The sequence below is a fragment of the Ambystoma mexicanum genome, chromosome 4q, assembly GCF_040938575.1.
Source record: "Ambystoma mexicanum isolate Mex_15411 chromosome 4q, UKY_AmexF1_1, whole genome shotgun sequence".
Taxonomy (NCBI): domain Eukaryota; kingdom Metazoa; phylum Chordata; class Amphibia; order Caudata; family Ambystomatidae; genus Ambystoma; species Ambystoma mexicanum.
The window spans coordinates 93,344,764-93,361,759 of record NC_090928.1 but is presented as its reverse complement, the minus strand read 5'-3'; the positions used below and the strand labels follow the sequence as shown (position 1 = coordinate 93,361,759).

At 40.9% G+C, this 16,996-nt stretch overlaps 1 protein-coding gene across 1 annotated transcript in view; it reads left to right on the top strand.

Annotated features, from left to right (window-relative positions):
- The window catches only part of SLC24A3 (solute carrier family 24 member 3), a 1,254,778-nt gene that overhangs the window by 1,137,540 nt on the left and 100,242 nt on the right, over positions 1-16,996 (top strand). The window contains exon 9 of the mRNA XM_069607530.1: positions 10,217-10,270. Coding sequence (XP_069463631.1) covers positions 10,217-10,270 — 54 coding nt within the window. The remainder of the gene's footprint in view (positions 1-10,216; positions 10,271-16,996) is intronic.

Genomic DNA, 16,996 nt, shown 5'->3' with positions numbered 1-16,996 from the left:
GAGGGGATACTTTTTGAACCTCTAAAATAGCATCTTATAATGGTTCATATGCTATTTATGTTCTTACTGAGCTATTATACTAATTTCAAAATCAACAGAATCACACTTTAAGGTGACCTTTCTCACAAATATGCTTAACTGATTGTGAGTGGCTACTTTGCCATCTGCGCCAATGTCACCTTACAGAGTGATATGCACTACATGTTACTCAGATTGTGTGCATATTCCAAGTCAACCATTGTATGACTGCATCACGGTAATTCCCTCACGCACCTGACAGAGTGTCCCCACTCATACAGATGCCAGCGATTGCTTGGAATGATAACAGTGATTATCCCGGGTGGATAGCTCAGTGACAACGTGCTCGCCTTGGAAGCAAGAAGACACAAAGCAGCACAGGTTCGATCCCCGGGTCCGCGCTTAGAAACCTCTCAGTATTTATGCGCATTATAAATATGTAAATAAGAGAACAACAAAATTCTGTAACAGCACCTTGATGCCCCCGGGCTGTGTGAACACTTTAAAAATGCAAATAAATAAATAAGTACATTGCAGAAGACTTTCATTGTTCCCATTCCAAAGAGAGGGAGATTATCTAATTTTCTTTATGCAGACAAAATTGGTTAGTTTTTGAACATTATTCATTTGGCCCTGTGTACTCTTATCACTGGACACAATGTGCCTGTACACTGCCTGCTGATGTTTAAATGGTTGCCTTTACGATGGTAGCCTTTCATTGTGACTGGTTCATTGTGTAGCCTGAGATGTTTGAAAATTGCTCTGCCACCTCTAATGTGGGTGAGATTATCTTTCAATAAGCCTATGTCGTCCACATATAATTTCAATGCTGGAAGAAGAGCTTGATCTAAGCATCCGTCCATGTTCTCATCCATCTGAAATTGAATAACTAAAGGCTCAATATACAATGCACAGACCATTATGGTTTGCTCAGCGCCTCGCTGTAGCTTTTCCTTCCATGCACTCATGCCATCCATTGTCAATTCAATGGAGAAAAAAACTGGTAATCACATCTTCTCCAGCCAGCACTATACTAATTCCCATTCTAGATTATCAAAAGTATTTTGGACATTTAACAATGTAACAGTAAATGCTTTTAAGGTTAAGTCCATAGCCTTTAGCAAATAGTGTGAACTAGCGTTCAGGATCCTACCAGGGAAAAGCCCATTCTGATCCGGTCCCACAAATTGATTAAGGTTAAGTGATGCTGTCTGGGCTAGGACTTAATAGTCTTATAGAACGTGCTTAATAATGTGGGAGGCTGGTGCTATAATAACTAACCCTATCAACAGAGATAGGTCCCCGCCATGTTTAATTTTACAGTGAGTACATCCTACTGAGGGGATTTTGTATTTCCTTTTGACATGTTCTGCTTCCATTGCACTCAAGTATGGCATGTGTATGCTACTGATGTCGGTTGCATAAAATTCCTGCGGAATGCAGGAAACCCTTACACAAACAGCCTTATAATTTAGGGATGAAGTTTCTAAAAATCTTCCTTGACTTCTTGAGGTGGATTTAAGTCTTCCATGTTGGCATCAGGAGACAAGTTTGTAACCTCATTCTGAACTGACGACTTTTAGCTTGCCACACTAAAAACCACTTCGATGTTCTCCTTCCGTAAAAAGAAAGGTCCATTGGTTCAGAGACTTCTCGCCAGGCTTTACTACCATAAAGCACATCCCCAATTTATTTCTTATGGCCCTTTTATTTCTTAACATAAGATCACCTAATACTAGTTTCTTGTTATGTATATTGGCCACATGCAAGAGTATAAGACATCTGTTGAATGCTATCAAAGCTTGCCAAATGGTTACACATTCTGTAATTCCCCTGTTTAATTTAAAATTCTCACCACCATATGCACCCACTTATCTTACAAAGGGCTTTACAAAAGGTTCTGAGAGGAACATAGAGCTGCTCATATGCCCAGGCCTACGAGTACTTCATCTACCCATTCTTACCCTATCGCTATTGTGAATAATGCATCATCAAAAAGAATGGGTGCTCAATTAGATGAAGTTGGGTTTGTATTGATTGCAAAAACAAGTGTAGGCCCTAACCTTCAGGTTGATTCTCCTTCCACAAAGCTACCAAAATAAAATCCTATATTAATGTGACCACACTATGATAATTGCTTGTATTTCAAATCCCAGGGTTATCAGCTCTATGAAGGTTATATGCCCCTAATAACACAAGGGATTAGTAAGTCACTACATTAGATTTAATGTCCCTTATTGGTTCAGTGTGATATGAGATGCATCCAGCAATAGTATATATAGTTATGTCATAGCCCCCATTTTGTATGGTAGTCAATGTCCATTTGCCTCTTTCACACAACGAGGTGTAAGTACTCATCTCTCTCTGATCCTTTGAGGAAGTATATCCACCATCCAGGAAACAGCTGGAGTTTTCAGGAATACTATTCCTAAATTTAACAATACATTTGGAAAAGCCTTTCTTTTTTTTGTCTAAAATGTATGCTCTGTTGAAATTTCTGGAAATCTTTTATTATTATATGTGTTTCCACCAGTCATTCAGATCATTCCCATTCACAGTAGAGACTCCATTTAGCTATTCTGTACAACATATACCAAGGGCAGGAAAACACACCTTGCCCCCATGACCTTCACTGCAGGGCTGAACTATGTTTGCAATTAAATTGCAGTTCATGCACTTTTCAGCCCCTAACTTCACTCTCGCCCTATCCATCTCTTCACCTTCCCGGTCGCCCACGGTCTCCCCATTGTGAGAGTGGGGTAGCTTAAAAATGTATATATCCATTTTTATCTTTTGTTATTGATTTAGCTGGTTTGTATTAACTTTGCAACAATTTTTAAATCACACATTAAAAAAAAAAGAAAAGCATTCTAAAACCAAACAAGACAAGGTTTTAAATATTGTAAAGTAAACATTATTCAAATAAAAACATCAATCATCGATTTTGATCAAATGCATTACAAATGTTAAACTCATTAACGATTCACTCATGTGTTCTTTGCCAATAACCCGGATCACATTGTCAGACATATAGACCTCTTTGATTGTACAACGGACAAATGTATATTTTACCAGCAAAGCAAATGGAATGCACATCACAAGTAGGACCCCAGGCCCATTTCCAAAAGGGTCCTAGAACGGTAGGAAATATCATATATATTTAACAAAGATGGAATCCACAATCACTCCATTCAGTCATCTTGGGGGCAACTTGTGGAAATACGAAGAAATGTCTGGGCACTCAGTCCCTCTTAAAAGTGCAAAAGTGCAATCTTTTTCTTTAGTCTAATTCATTATCAAAAATCAATACAACTTAGACTTGCAAAAAGAGCTGTTGCTCCTCTGTTGGAACATAACTTGCCACACCTCTGCAGGGGCTTCGTTAAGGCTGGCTACATGCCAAAAACCAGCATTGGCAAATCCAATAGTTTGGGCTTTTCTGTGGCCTTAAGCATGGGGGTTGCCATTTTCCAGACACTACTATAATGGTACTACTTGCCCATAAAATGGTAACAGCACCCTACACTCACCCTGCAGAGGTTGTGCATTACGTTGAATGTTACCACTTTCCCAAGCACAGCCTATGTTTATTAACTAATCTTTCACACTCCATAGTTACTTACGATGAGCTTTTTCCAAGCATTCCGCGTATAATGTTTTGTAGAATTGTAAGAACGCACATAGAACAGCCATATGACCAGTACAAAGCTTGCCCAAGTCATTTTGTATTGACATAATTCATTCCTTATTAACCTTGCTAAAGGCACACACATTTGCCATATTTAATCTTTTGTTTTGAGTTCCAGGAATAAAAAGCAGTTAATGCATTGAACACCAGGAATGCTGGAAGAAATAATTACATAATTTAAAAAAAAACAGTATTAAAAACAAGCAACAGAAAAGGGGTGCACTGATAGCATAAAAGCAAAGAACAAGCAACGGGCCAAAGTAAATACTATTGAATAAAGCTATGAATTCTTCTCGCTGTACTACACCAAATCACCACCATGTGGTCTCAAGAGCACCTAGCTTGTCCGTAAGCAGGTGTATTGTGCAGCCATAGACAAGGGTCTCCAGACCCTCGCCTTAAGAAGTTGAGGCTTGGAAAGAGGGCACAGATGCCACCGACATGGGGAGCACTGATATAGAAGACAAATAAAGGAATGCTTTGTGATAGCTTAGGGGGAAGTGGATGGACTACATAGACCACAGGTCGGGATTCCGAAATAAAAATACATTCTGACATGTAGGGAACCAAATGGACTGGCCATTGAGGCAGTTGTAAACTACCCATTGCTCTCTGAAACAACATGAGTTGGATCAGTTTAACAGTTTCACCAGCTGCCTACGTTGGAACGTTTGACCCAGGAATACACTTACAATGATTCCCATAAGCAAACCCAAATGCTTGGACTACAACTTCCATCAGCCTTAGCCAGCATTACCAATAGTGATGGATCAAAGGACTCTCAGTCCAAAACATCTGAAGAGCAGCAGACTGCAGACCCCTGGCTGAGGTACTGCCTAACTCATCTACTGAGTTTGCACCAGCCACTTCTATGCAGCAAAATATATCTGTAGAATAACAGGTCTTTGAAAGAACACCTATGACTGCCTCACACCCCCCATCATGCCCAGCAGGTACTAGAAACGTTCTGTGCAGGATGATGAGACAAAACGTTCACAGGTGCTCCAGAAGAATCTTTGTGTAGAGAGTGCCCTTTCTTTGCTGCACAGAGAAAACCGCTCAGAACGTGGGCCTATCGTGTTTCATCTGGCTTTGATGAAACACGATAGGTCCACCCCTTTACACAGGTTCAGTGACTTCGTCACGCAGCCCCTTTGTTGATATCGGCGTCTTCCGGGTTTACTGCATGCATTCCTGGTTGTTGTGTTTCTTTGTGGGGCTGGGCAGGTGGTGCGCCCTGCAGCCTGGGCTTCACCTCCCAAGTCGCCCCTCGCTTTCCTATGCAAGTGCATTGTTGTTTTCTAAAGGTGGCGCTGCACAAACTGAAGGTGGGAGGAAAGCAAATGAGCAGTAATGCAGACATCACATCTGTAAGCATGTGTGTGCATGTGTGAACATCCAAAATGGCCACCACCATGGAGCTCAAAGAGTTCCCATGAGGAACACCTTTGGGCGGAGAAAGTCAGGAATGGATGGGAATGGCCATAGGGATTAGCATGGCTATGGGCAGGGAATAGGAGGGCTCATAACGAAACAACACCTAATACACTCTATGTCGCTCCTCAAATGTCATTCGTCTGTGCCCCTCATCAGATTCCATAACTCCCAATGCATACACAAATCAGTATTTGAATGCAATAGTTTGGGCTTTATTGCTATTTTCACTAATATCACAAATTGCATCATCTATGAAATCACTGAAAGAATCTCTGATTAGATTACAACACTAACCGGCCATGGCCAGTGCCCACGGCCTTTGGCTATATGCACTGTATAGTTTAACACATTAAGGGGCTGATAGCCATAACCTTCAGCCATGGTCGGTGACAACAGCCTTTGGCCATGCTCACTGTATATTTTCAAACACTAACGGGCCCCTAGCCATGGCTGTGCCCATTGTATATTTTACAAGACTCATCGGCCACTAGCCATGTCCTTTGGCCATAGGCAGTGATCCCAGCCTTCGGGCATGCCTACTGTACATTGTACCACATGAAGGGGCCACTATCTATGGCCTTCGGCTATGGCCAGTGGCTATAGCCCTCGGCCAAGCCCACTGTATACTGTACAACACTAACCAGCCACTAGCCATGGCCTTCAGCCATGCACCGTATCCACAGCCTTGGCCATGGCAAAGGCCACGCACTAAATTATTTAGTTAATCAAAGCTTTTATTAGCTAAATTATAAATTATATTATGTCTGATGCTGTCACAGATGTAATCAGTGGTTTTATATATCATGTAAACAGTGATGTCAACATTGATGTCACTAGTGATGTAATAGATGATGTAATTAGTGATGTCACCAGTGATGCCATCAGGGATGTCATCATTGTGGTCATGTGCTGGACAACAGGGGGCACGAAGTTAAGGCAGATTTAGCTGAATTTCAGGGGTTTTGGTGTGTTAACTTCTCACCTTAACGTCCCTGCAAGGTTGTTTCCTAGAATTTCAAGTGTTTTGCTACTCCATAGATTTTTCTGGCCATGCCCACTGAATATTTTTGAACACTACAAAACCACTAGCCATGGCCTTTGGCCATGGCCAGTCGACATGGCCTTCAGTAGTTCCCACTGTCGATTTTAAAACACTACCAGACCAATATCTATGGCCTTCGACCATGGACAGTGGGCACAGCCTTTGACCATGCCCTTTGTCCATTTTAGAACACTACCGGACCACTAGCCATGGCATGGAGTTTGGTTTCTTGTAATCGCATCACATCCCTCTGTTAAATTTGTTTTGCATCACATCCCTCTGTTAAATTTGTTTCAAATTGAACGTATCTTGTATGATTTTAAATGGCACCCTGTCAACCTTTTGAGGTTTGGCTGATTGGTGGAGCCACCATCTTTCATTTTTGTTGACTTGACTTCATTTTAAAGATGCCAGGCTGTGTGTTCCTTTCTCAATGCAAGTAAGTGCATAGTTCATGAGGTGAAAGATGAAGAAACAGGGCGCAGTGCTTTCCCTCAGTTCTAAATTATGAAAAGTGAACACACACATAGATACACTCATATAATATGAGGGTGCACTGTCCAAAAAACACATCAGTTATACATTTCTGAATTAGTTCTTTTTGAATTATATTCATTTAGATTTGCTATAGGTAAATATATATATATATATATATATATATATATATATATATATATATATATATATATATATATATATATATACATATATATGTTGCATTAGTCCAGGTATGAAATCAGTAGGTCTTTCTTAACCATTGGGAATCTGTGACTTAAAATAAGCAAAGGGGTAATTTTGATTAGCATGTGCAGCTAGAATATAGTAACTGTATTTGCCTAACAGATAATGGAGAATGAAATGCCATTCATAGCCATGGTCCTTGCTCTGCTTCCTGGTTCAGGTTGAATACCTAGTGAATAAGATCAGATGAAACGTAAGTTAGTTGGGCTGGATCTTTTCAAGTTTATTCCTCCATCTGCAATTTATTCTCATTATTTATTTGTTAGAATATAGGTTTTGTGCTGCAAAACCATCATTTATAATTCTACATACCCTTTAAGATTAACGTTAGTTACCTGTAACAGTATTTTTGTAGTTTGGCTTTCTTTTAGATTTAGATCCTTTGCACAAGTAATTATGCAGTGATTGGTTTAAATATACACACTTAAAAAAGGTAGAAATGTGTGTCATCATGAACATTTAAGTACCTGTAGCCCCTTGGCATATTTGCGCCGGATACGAGTAGACAGTCAGGTCAGACCTTTACATACCAGGATCTCAAACTACATGGTTTTACACAAGATTATGAGTTTAGTGAATCTCGATTGACACACTTGGTCCACAACTCACAAGCTTTTTCAGAGTCTCAAGCAAAAGCTTTGGACAGTCTAGAAAGAATCTATGACATTCCAGAAAGCCCTATACACACTTAAAACTTCCATGCCATATTTTAAGACACGGATAACAACAGTTAGTATTACGTACTCTGGAGCTTTTTCAGTGCTATACTCAAAGCTCAAATTCTCCTCTATGATGATGAAGCCTTGGTAAAAACTTGGAAATCATCAACATCAGGAACCAGCATTCCTCTTGCCTTAGAATGTATTGATTCATTTATTGTGTTTTTTATAAAGCACAAGCCATGGGCATAAACCTTTCATAGGGCCACCAAGGCAAAGGGTAGGGCAGAGGCTTTGAAAACATTCAGATGTGTTAAGTGTGTGGGAGGTAGTTGGTAGAATACACAGTAAAGTGGATAAGTGGACAAAAGTGTAGGCAGTTCTGTTAGAGACACTACAGTGAACAAGTCCATAAAGTCGAAGTTTCAGGTCAGAGACTTATCCTGAGAGTATTGTTTCAGCCTTTTTCTGGGATGTGCCCATAGGGGCACCAAAGTACATTATTCCAGACCAAGGGCTTTCCAAAAGAGGAAGATCTTCAATATTTTTCTGAAATGCCGATCACTCTCCACAGATCTAATGCAAGAGGATATTCTTTCCAGAGAGTGGGTCTGATGGCACCTAGAACTCTATCTCCCGATTCTTTTTCTTAAAGGCAATAGCAATAAATCATTTGGAATCTGCAGATCTTAAGTCTCTGGAAGGAAGGTATTTCTTTACATTCTGCCTGTGGTAAAGTAGGTCAGTGTCCCAGTAGTCTTGTCAGATTTGGCAGATCATGTTGGCGTTAATAAGAGAGCTTCGATGAGGACACAGGAGAGTAGAGCTGGTGTGATGTGGTCTCTTGGTTTGATGCCCAAGATCAATTTAGCATCTTTGTTCTCATTTGCCTGTTATTGTTGTGTGTGGATATGTCGGAGGCATGATAGAAGACTATAACAATAATTGTGGCATAGGAGAACCATTGGTAAAATCACCTGAACTCTTGCAGACATGTTACAGAGTTGTGTGATACACCTTAGGACTGAAGGCCGAGAGTACCAGGATATTACGGGTGCCGGCAATGGCAGTAAGTTCCCATTCCATGGAGTCTCATATGACTCCATGTGATGGGAACCACTGAAGCACCAGCAAAGTTTTGAACAGTTACAGTGATTCTGTGATTTCTCTACCGGTAGGGGTCTGAAGTTCCGGCCGTTCGGGCCTGCCCATAGTTAACTGCCCCTAGCAGCAGACTCGGAGTAAGCCAGTCCAGGGGAAATGCTGAAGCCAGTAGTTCTGGCCGATTTACCAGCATTAATCCCAGACCGGCTTACGTGTCTTCTTTGTGAGCCATGAGTCCCTGTATCTAACAGGCTAAGCATAAAAGATTGTCAAGGATGAAACCCAGATTTTTAGATGAGGTGGCAATATTTGGAGGGGCTCCTAGGGAGGGAGGCCAAGGGATGGGAAGAGTTGAGGAGTTATAGTTGCCAAAATCAACAATCTCTACCTTCATGACATGCAGGCAATGAAAGCTGCCTAGCATACTGTCTGGATGTTGAATGTTGACTCAGATCAACACAATCCACACAAAAAGAACAAGTTGTTCTCTGGTCTTGTTGGAGAACTTGAAAGTGGTGGTGGGCTAGAAAGGCATTCTTGGTCCTTTGCTGGCTATCTTCAGTGGTCAAAAGAAATGTGTAGGGTTGCTGCTCTCATAGAAGACAGACATTTCATAAGGTTGTCCAACAATCACAGGCCGGCTTGCACATGTTTAGGGTTTGTCAGATGTGAAATGTAAAATATTTAATTGGAAGTAATATTACAAACAAGCATACCAACCATATGTATAAATGTCTTCAATGGTAAGAAGCCCAGTAACATAGACGGGGGTGGGGGGGGTTAAGGTGTCTGTTGTAGATGAATTTGGTTTATAACCTGAAATTAACTGTTGTCAATTCTGTAGGGGGGGGCGGTGTGTGTGTGTGTGTGTCAGAGAGAGAGACAGAGTGATTGAGTGAGAGAGAGAGAGAGAGAGAGAGAGAGAGAGGGAGAGAGAGAGAGAGAGAGAGAGAGAGAGAGAGAGGGAGAGAGAGGAGGAGGGAGGGATTACCTAGGGTAACACTGGCATGAGCATTGTATGTAGTAATGTTAGAAGCCGGCATAACAATGTGCTAAACATGGGAAACACTGGCACATCTTTCTGAAGGATGGCACCTTAATGTTCTCAGGATCATTTGGAGGTCTGCTGTATTTGTTGTTATGGTAAAAATGGCTCTGTCATTGATGGGGAATAAGCCAGTACCATTTGTGTCCTGTATGGCTGTGTGTCTGTTTTAATAAATGCATTTATTTAATTTGAATAAATACAGAAATATGCCGGTTGCAAATTACCTTTTTAAATGATAAATAATAAATGTGCATAAATGCAGAAAAGCGGGTAAAAAAATAAACATGGATAAATAAACATGGATAAATAAAGATGGAAATGATGGAAAAATAAATACCTTAAAAGTGGGATCCGTATAAGCAGTTGCGAAGTTCATTGAATGATTACAGAGCAGCGATTACATATGACAAAAATAATGTTATGAGGATGATTGTATCGTATGTTGGAACTAACGTGGTGTTTTCTGTCTTTGTTGATAGGTGGGAGTCCCTGATTCTGGTCCTGATGTATCTTGTCTACATCCTTATCATGAAGTAAGTCAAAGTTGCATCTTCGTCCTTCCATAGTACTTGTGCCCTCTCGCTGCATATGCTAAATACTTGACAAATAAGTCCATGACCGGAAGGAACACATCTGCAGAATGGAACAATGCAATGCTCAGTGGTCTAAGTGAGCGGGAATGGTCGGGAGCCGCGTTCCACTAATTTTATTTTTTACTTTTAACAGCTCCACTACTTTTTGGAAAAAGTTTTACCATTCCGGAACTGTTCTTTATGAAGTTAAGGCACAGTTCTCTACTTTAGCAACAGATATCAGTTACAGCTAAACAGAAATCTGTTTCAACTCAATTGGCTGTAAAACAGCGTGACAGCAACCCTTGAAAAACGTGGGTTGCTGCATTCCTTCCTGCTCTGTCCCCCGCTGGAGTCATAGTTCCACTACTTCTTTGGTACACTTCTATCACTGAATAGAACTCAGGCATGAGGGACATTTTTGTTTTTGTACACTAGGTAGAATGCATTTTCAGGCATCAGGGTAATACGGAATAGGACTGTGTTTAACTGCTTCACCCACTCTAAAACCATTTGGGTTGAGAGCGTTTGTGTCAGAATTTCGCATTGACAAAAAGCCAGTCAGACCGGCAAAGTGAAACAGGCATAGTGGGCTCCGATGGTTCACTCACCCCCTGATGAAGAGGTCAGTCTGACCAATGGCTAGAATATCTCCACAAATTACTGCCCAGTGGCATCAATCAACGGCAAGCAAATGATAACACACCCTACACCATCCTCGCAGAACGGGGATGTGTGAATGAACACAAGTAATCACAAACCAGGAAATGGATGAATACAGAACATTCTCTGTGAACAAAGCACTAAATAAACTTTTGAATGTTTCTAAAAAATGTTTATCTTGCATCTATACGGCCAAAAAAGGTCCCCTCCCTCACAGCGGTTTGTGCCTCTCAAACACTGTTAGAAACAAGACTCCAAAATCATAATGTGATAGACTCCAAATTCAGAAAAAAACGCAATCATTATTATGGATTTGAAATATGACATATATTGAAACCCCATGGAAATCCTAGTCCACATCTCAAAGTAACTTTGTTAATAGTTTTCCAAGTAATAATCTAGGTATATAATGACAACCAAATTCCACCAAACTAATCTCTACCTGTCTCCTTCCATATGAACCTTTTGAACACACCTGTATAGTAAAAAGAGCTAAAGTACCTGGCGAAGTTTGTTTGTTTGTTTGTTTTGTTTGTTTTATTATTTTTATTGTGCACCAGACCCAAGGGTATCAGGGCGCATTGCAGAAGAAGATTCACAGCTTAGTTGCACATAAGGGTAATGCAATGCATTCAGAAATACAATACATAAGAATTATTCAGGTCACAGCAATGCACAGGGTGTGGTAACAGAAAGATCGAGTGGGAACAAAGTAGCATAGTTAAAAATATGCAGAAATGCGGTGGACAGTCAAAGATATAGCTAGTGATGTTCACGATCATTCAGGAAGAAATTCTATCTAAATTATATACATAGAAGATGTGAGGTTTAGCTAATGGTGTCCTGGAGGAGGCTTTGCTTGTCAGCGTCTTTTAGCCAATTTATAAGGTTCTGGCGGACGTTTAGGTAGGGCAGGGCTGATCTGCTCTCAATGGGAGGGGTAAGGAGTTCCACAGTTGAGCTGCCTTGACCGAGAAGCTACTGCCCCCGACTCTAGACAGCTTAAATCTTGGTACTAAGATGCATTTGGAGCTGGATAATCTGGTCGTTTTTGTATATGGTTTTCTGATGAGTCTTTCTGTTAGATAGGAGGGTGCTGCCTTATTGAGGCATTTGTAGGTGAGGCAGCTTTGAGCTTGATTTTGTCATGTGTCGAGAGCCAGTTATTTGATCTTCTGAACTCGTAAATATGTTCTCTCCTGGGGATTCCGAGTGCTGCTCTCAAGATATTGCAACAGGTGAAACAGAAAAACATCCATGTATAGAAAATGTGCAAAGAAAATACATCGCTCACATTTCAACAACGGACCACATCAACTTCTCTGCAAAGGACGCTAGGTTGTCATAATGATGGAAAGAGTTAATCGCTCTTCGAAAGAGGTGACAGTAAACACTGTGACAAACAGCACATGAAACACCTTTGCAAATACATTGATTGATCAAAACAACAGCATTGACATTGAACGTGGTAAGCTGTGTTCTGTGTCTCCAGCAAGGATTCACCTGTTTCTAAACTAAAATGCAACGCAAACTGAGACACGAAAGTCTCAGAAAGTGCCAAATCATTATGAAATGCAATAATGGTCTAAGAAAACAAATGCAACATCATGACCCATCCCCCCATAGTTAGCAGCAGCCTTGTCACTCTTTGTGTTCCCAATGAAGCACATCTTCTGCTTTAAAGGCCTGGCACCTTCAATAAACGCCTGACTATAGTGATTTCTACTCGTGTGCTGTAATGTGGTTTTTCTTCAGATTAAGAATGTTGGTCTCCAACTACTGTAATCTTGAGCGGTGACTTTACCACACGTTGGGCTTTCTATGATTACACAGGTTCATTATGTGTTTGCATACCGAATTCTCACTCCCAATGGCTTGAATCTTCCAAATTTCAATTAGTGTGACGTCATAGAACTTCTTGAGTTTCTAACGGAGCTGAAGGACACATACAGTTGACAATGCTGTGAAAAAGAGGTGAATAGTTCAGAGGATGTCGTAAAAAATCATAAGCGTCCTTATCAAACCTAATTACAAGCAGGTGCCATGTTTGGCGGTTTGGCAAGTTCAAACAACGTTTCATGTGCCGTTTTTGAAACCTAAAGGAAAGGTTGTAAGTTATTATCTCGAATATTAAAGGCCTTTAATATTCAAAATACTTGAATTCCCTCCCCCTCCGCCCTTTGAAATTGTGGATTTCACCCCTGAATTCCCCTTCAACCTCTACCCACCCTCACCCCGCCTCATACTCAGACACACCTTTTCCCCAGCACACGCTTACATACAATAACACTCAGAAACACACACGCAGACAACTCCTCCCCCCAGGCTCCTCCCCATAACAAACACAGTCCCCTTTCATACACACACGCACGCAAACACACACTTACCTGTAAGCAGTCTTCCCATGCCAATCTCGGTCAGCCTGTCAGCCCCTGTGTGCGGCATGGGTTTGCCAGTTAAGATTTAGCGTTCTCAGAGCGGTCTTTCTAAATCTTTTTTTTTATCGGTTTTGTATAAAAAGTCTTTGACCTAGAACGAAAAAAATGGCTTCCAGAAAATGTACCTGAAGAGTCCATAAGTGTCATTGCTTAGACTGCTAAACAAAGCACATGCCTGTTATTAGCCCTGACACAGACGCTGCCAATCAGATGCAAGTCGTCAATACACGCAAAAGCCATATGATAAAGATGGTTTATACTGCGCTCTGCACCGTGCACAGTTTGTTTACCTCATAAGCTACTGTAGCACTGGCATGGCTGCAGTATCTACTGCCACTATCTTTTTGGCTGCGCCTTGTCCCGCACACATACAGTTAATCTGGTGTGACGGGGCGCCTCGTCACGCCGAGAGAAACCAATGAGACGTGCTCGTGCATGCGCAAAATGGACTTGCCGCGCTCACTGCAGAATGTGAAAGAATAAAGGAGATATTTGCCCATTATTCCAAGCACTGTGTCCCTAAGTTTCAGCGCAGAGCGTACAAGGGTCCTAGAGCCCCACCCTAAGAGGTACCACAGACTGGGACAAGATACGTCTACACTCATTCATCGACAAAAGAAGTGCTGCGATCCGCAGAGCTTAATGCGATCAGTCTGTCATCTGGACACAGATGTCTCTATCTTTACCTATTCTTAACGGATGATATAACATAGGCACAGTAAAGTGCTCCACAGAGTTTATAACTCAACAACAGTTATGCGAAGAGATTTCTGGATTTGTTTTCTTTATATTGTGTGTAACTTCATCCCCAAATCGCAACCTCCACATGATTGAGGCAGATACGATTAAAAAGAAAGGGAAATAACGTTGCCCATTTTCTACTGTATCCACGACACTCTGAAGTGGGTGGTTAGGAGCTTCCACGTGGTGCGAGAACGCCATGCAGCAGCTCGGAACCACAGTCCTGACATGGTGCTCCCACACCATATGGGAACTCCTGTGGCCAGTCCAGGTGGGTCAGTTTGCTAATCCCCGTGGCCCTGCTTGATTTTGGTGGATTACGCTCACTTTTCATAGTCAAGGAAAATGCAGGGCCACTGCATTAAACTCTACCGCGCAAGGCCTTTTGCCGGGTTCCTGTGCCTTTCATCACAGACAGCAATGACTCCGGATCCATCCCAACTCTGCGCAGACAGAAAGGTCTCCGTGTGGGAGATTCCGATCGGTTGGACCTGCAAGAGGACAGCAAAGGGGTTTGACTCGCTATCAAAAGGACCAACACAGTTGTTCTGTTTTTTTACCATCGAAAAGGAACAAGACTTCCCTGACCACCTTTGCACTTGTAATCTATGATCTGCAGATATATACCTTCAAAAGATCATTTGACCCACTGAGCTGTGTGACTGGCTAGTGAAAGGAAGGAAACGTTTATAGATGCGACACACATTCGGAACTTTATCAATATAATCTACATTCGTGTTACTCTTTGGTAAAACAGATCGGTGGGTTATTGAACTTGCTGCAGACATTTCGGTTAAACCTGTATATTAATGAGGACCAGGTTTTTTTAAAAAAAAAGAACCAGAGTACAGGATTGGACGCCTTTAATCAAAATAGTCTGAACAAAAATGATCCTGCTCCTCTTAGCTATTCCCTTGAACTCCTTAAGGATTGTCAAAACAAACAACCAACATTGAAAGCATATTAAAATTTCGGTCTTATCATGTGAGTATTCTCATTGAAACTTCACAACTCAAATACAAAAATAATACATCTTGTTATTACGCATCAATTATTCATAAAAACTGACCATAAATATCGTACAAGTCTCATTCTAAAATTACAAAAATTGCTCTGAGAAAAAAATTGAAGGAAAAAGCGAGAAAAAAGAAAAAAGTAGAACATTAGAAAATAACTACACACAAAATAAAATGTGAACCAAACAAAACTTGTAACAAAATCACCTTACTATAAACAAACCGAAGGAATAATATACAAACCAAATATTTTTTGTTTTTCTACAACAAGAAAGACACAATAAATGAAACTAGCAATTTGCACAAACAAACATGCTCATGTCTGGTATCATAACCCATGATTTCATTATAGGGTTCATCAATACAGTCTAATTTCTTTAGCTTTACTGCTTTAATAAAACTGTGGAACTAATCTCACAGTGTTACTAGCCCGACATGTTTCATTCCCAAATAGATTCTCATTATTTCAAGGGAAATTCATCAGCGGACCACAAATGTAAAACATTCACTGTGTCAACAGTATTCATTTCTTAGAAACTGTAGCTCCGCCGTTGGGGTCAGCTTGTCTGAGACAATTCTCCTGGAGTGTTCGACTGCTATAAAATGAGCAGTTACCACACTAAGTCACTGGTTTTTGTGCATAGTGGTAATTAGACGCCGAATCGCGTTCTGTGCAGTGTTATACATTTTATGTATTCCAACAGATTATTTCTTATGCGTTGGTATAAATGACCACTCCCCAATGCGCATGTTTTCTACTGCTGTGTAGCTGTATCCTTAATTTACTTGCCACGTCTCAGAACACTCGCAGAGCTTGTAATAACCGCTGTTCAAATGTCGGTTACATCACCAATGACATTTCGGTTCAACCCAGCACAATATTGGGTAGAATATGGGCAAGGTGGGCTCATTATTTTAGAATTCTTAAGTTGATGAAATAAGTAATGCTAAATTGGTAAATAATCTAATGATTTCTATTTGTGGTTTCTGCGGCGCAAACCACACACAAAATGTATTTTTGGCACGCAATTTAGCAATGCTCACTTTATCGACTTAATGTGATTACAATCTGAGTCTTCCCTGTCTGTAGGTCAATTGACCCACTGAGCTACTTTATTAGGGTACTGAGACCTATTGAGTGCCTTGTCATTTTCTTGTGTGCACCTCAAATCACCTTGAATCCCTACAGATAAGTTGTGCTTCCTTTGAGTTCAACACATTTCATGGAGATTCATGGGGATTCAAGTGCAGGAGTTTTAAGGGTTCTCAAACTCCTCAAACTTCTTGAACTTCCTCAAACTTCTTTAATTCTTTAAAAGAAAGTATGAAGAGCCTGTCAACTTCTTTTTGAATTATTTGCCAATGCTTAGTCATTTCATAAAAGTGAGGCACGTAACTCCTGCCCGTGCCGACATAAATATACCATTTCAACACGGCATGTTGCTCTCACAAGATCAATTTAGCAGACCATCTTCAGGGAGAACATTGCACACAGAGAGGCTCCACGGTTACTGCCAACAGGGCTTTCCCCATTGATTGTATTGCTTTCCGTATGCTTAATCTTGTCAATGGGCAATGTTAAAATGGAGAGATCTGTTTCCTTTCTCCTTCTCAGGCTGAAGGCCAAGGGTTTCTTTATCATGCCATGTTTCGCTCCTTCTTCTCTTGATCTTTCCCTCGCTCCTGCCTCCAGGGTGTTCATGTACCCGCAGGGACCAAACTCCTCTGTGGGGAATCACCGAAAAGAGGTTCAGAAAAATATCAATGTCATGCTAAAACCCTATTGAATAGTTTGCAGTTTATAGGATCTCTGCATGGTCCTGCTTTTC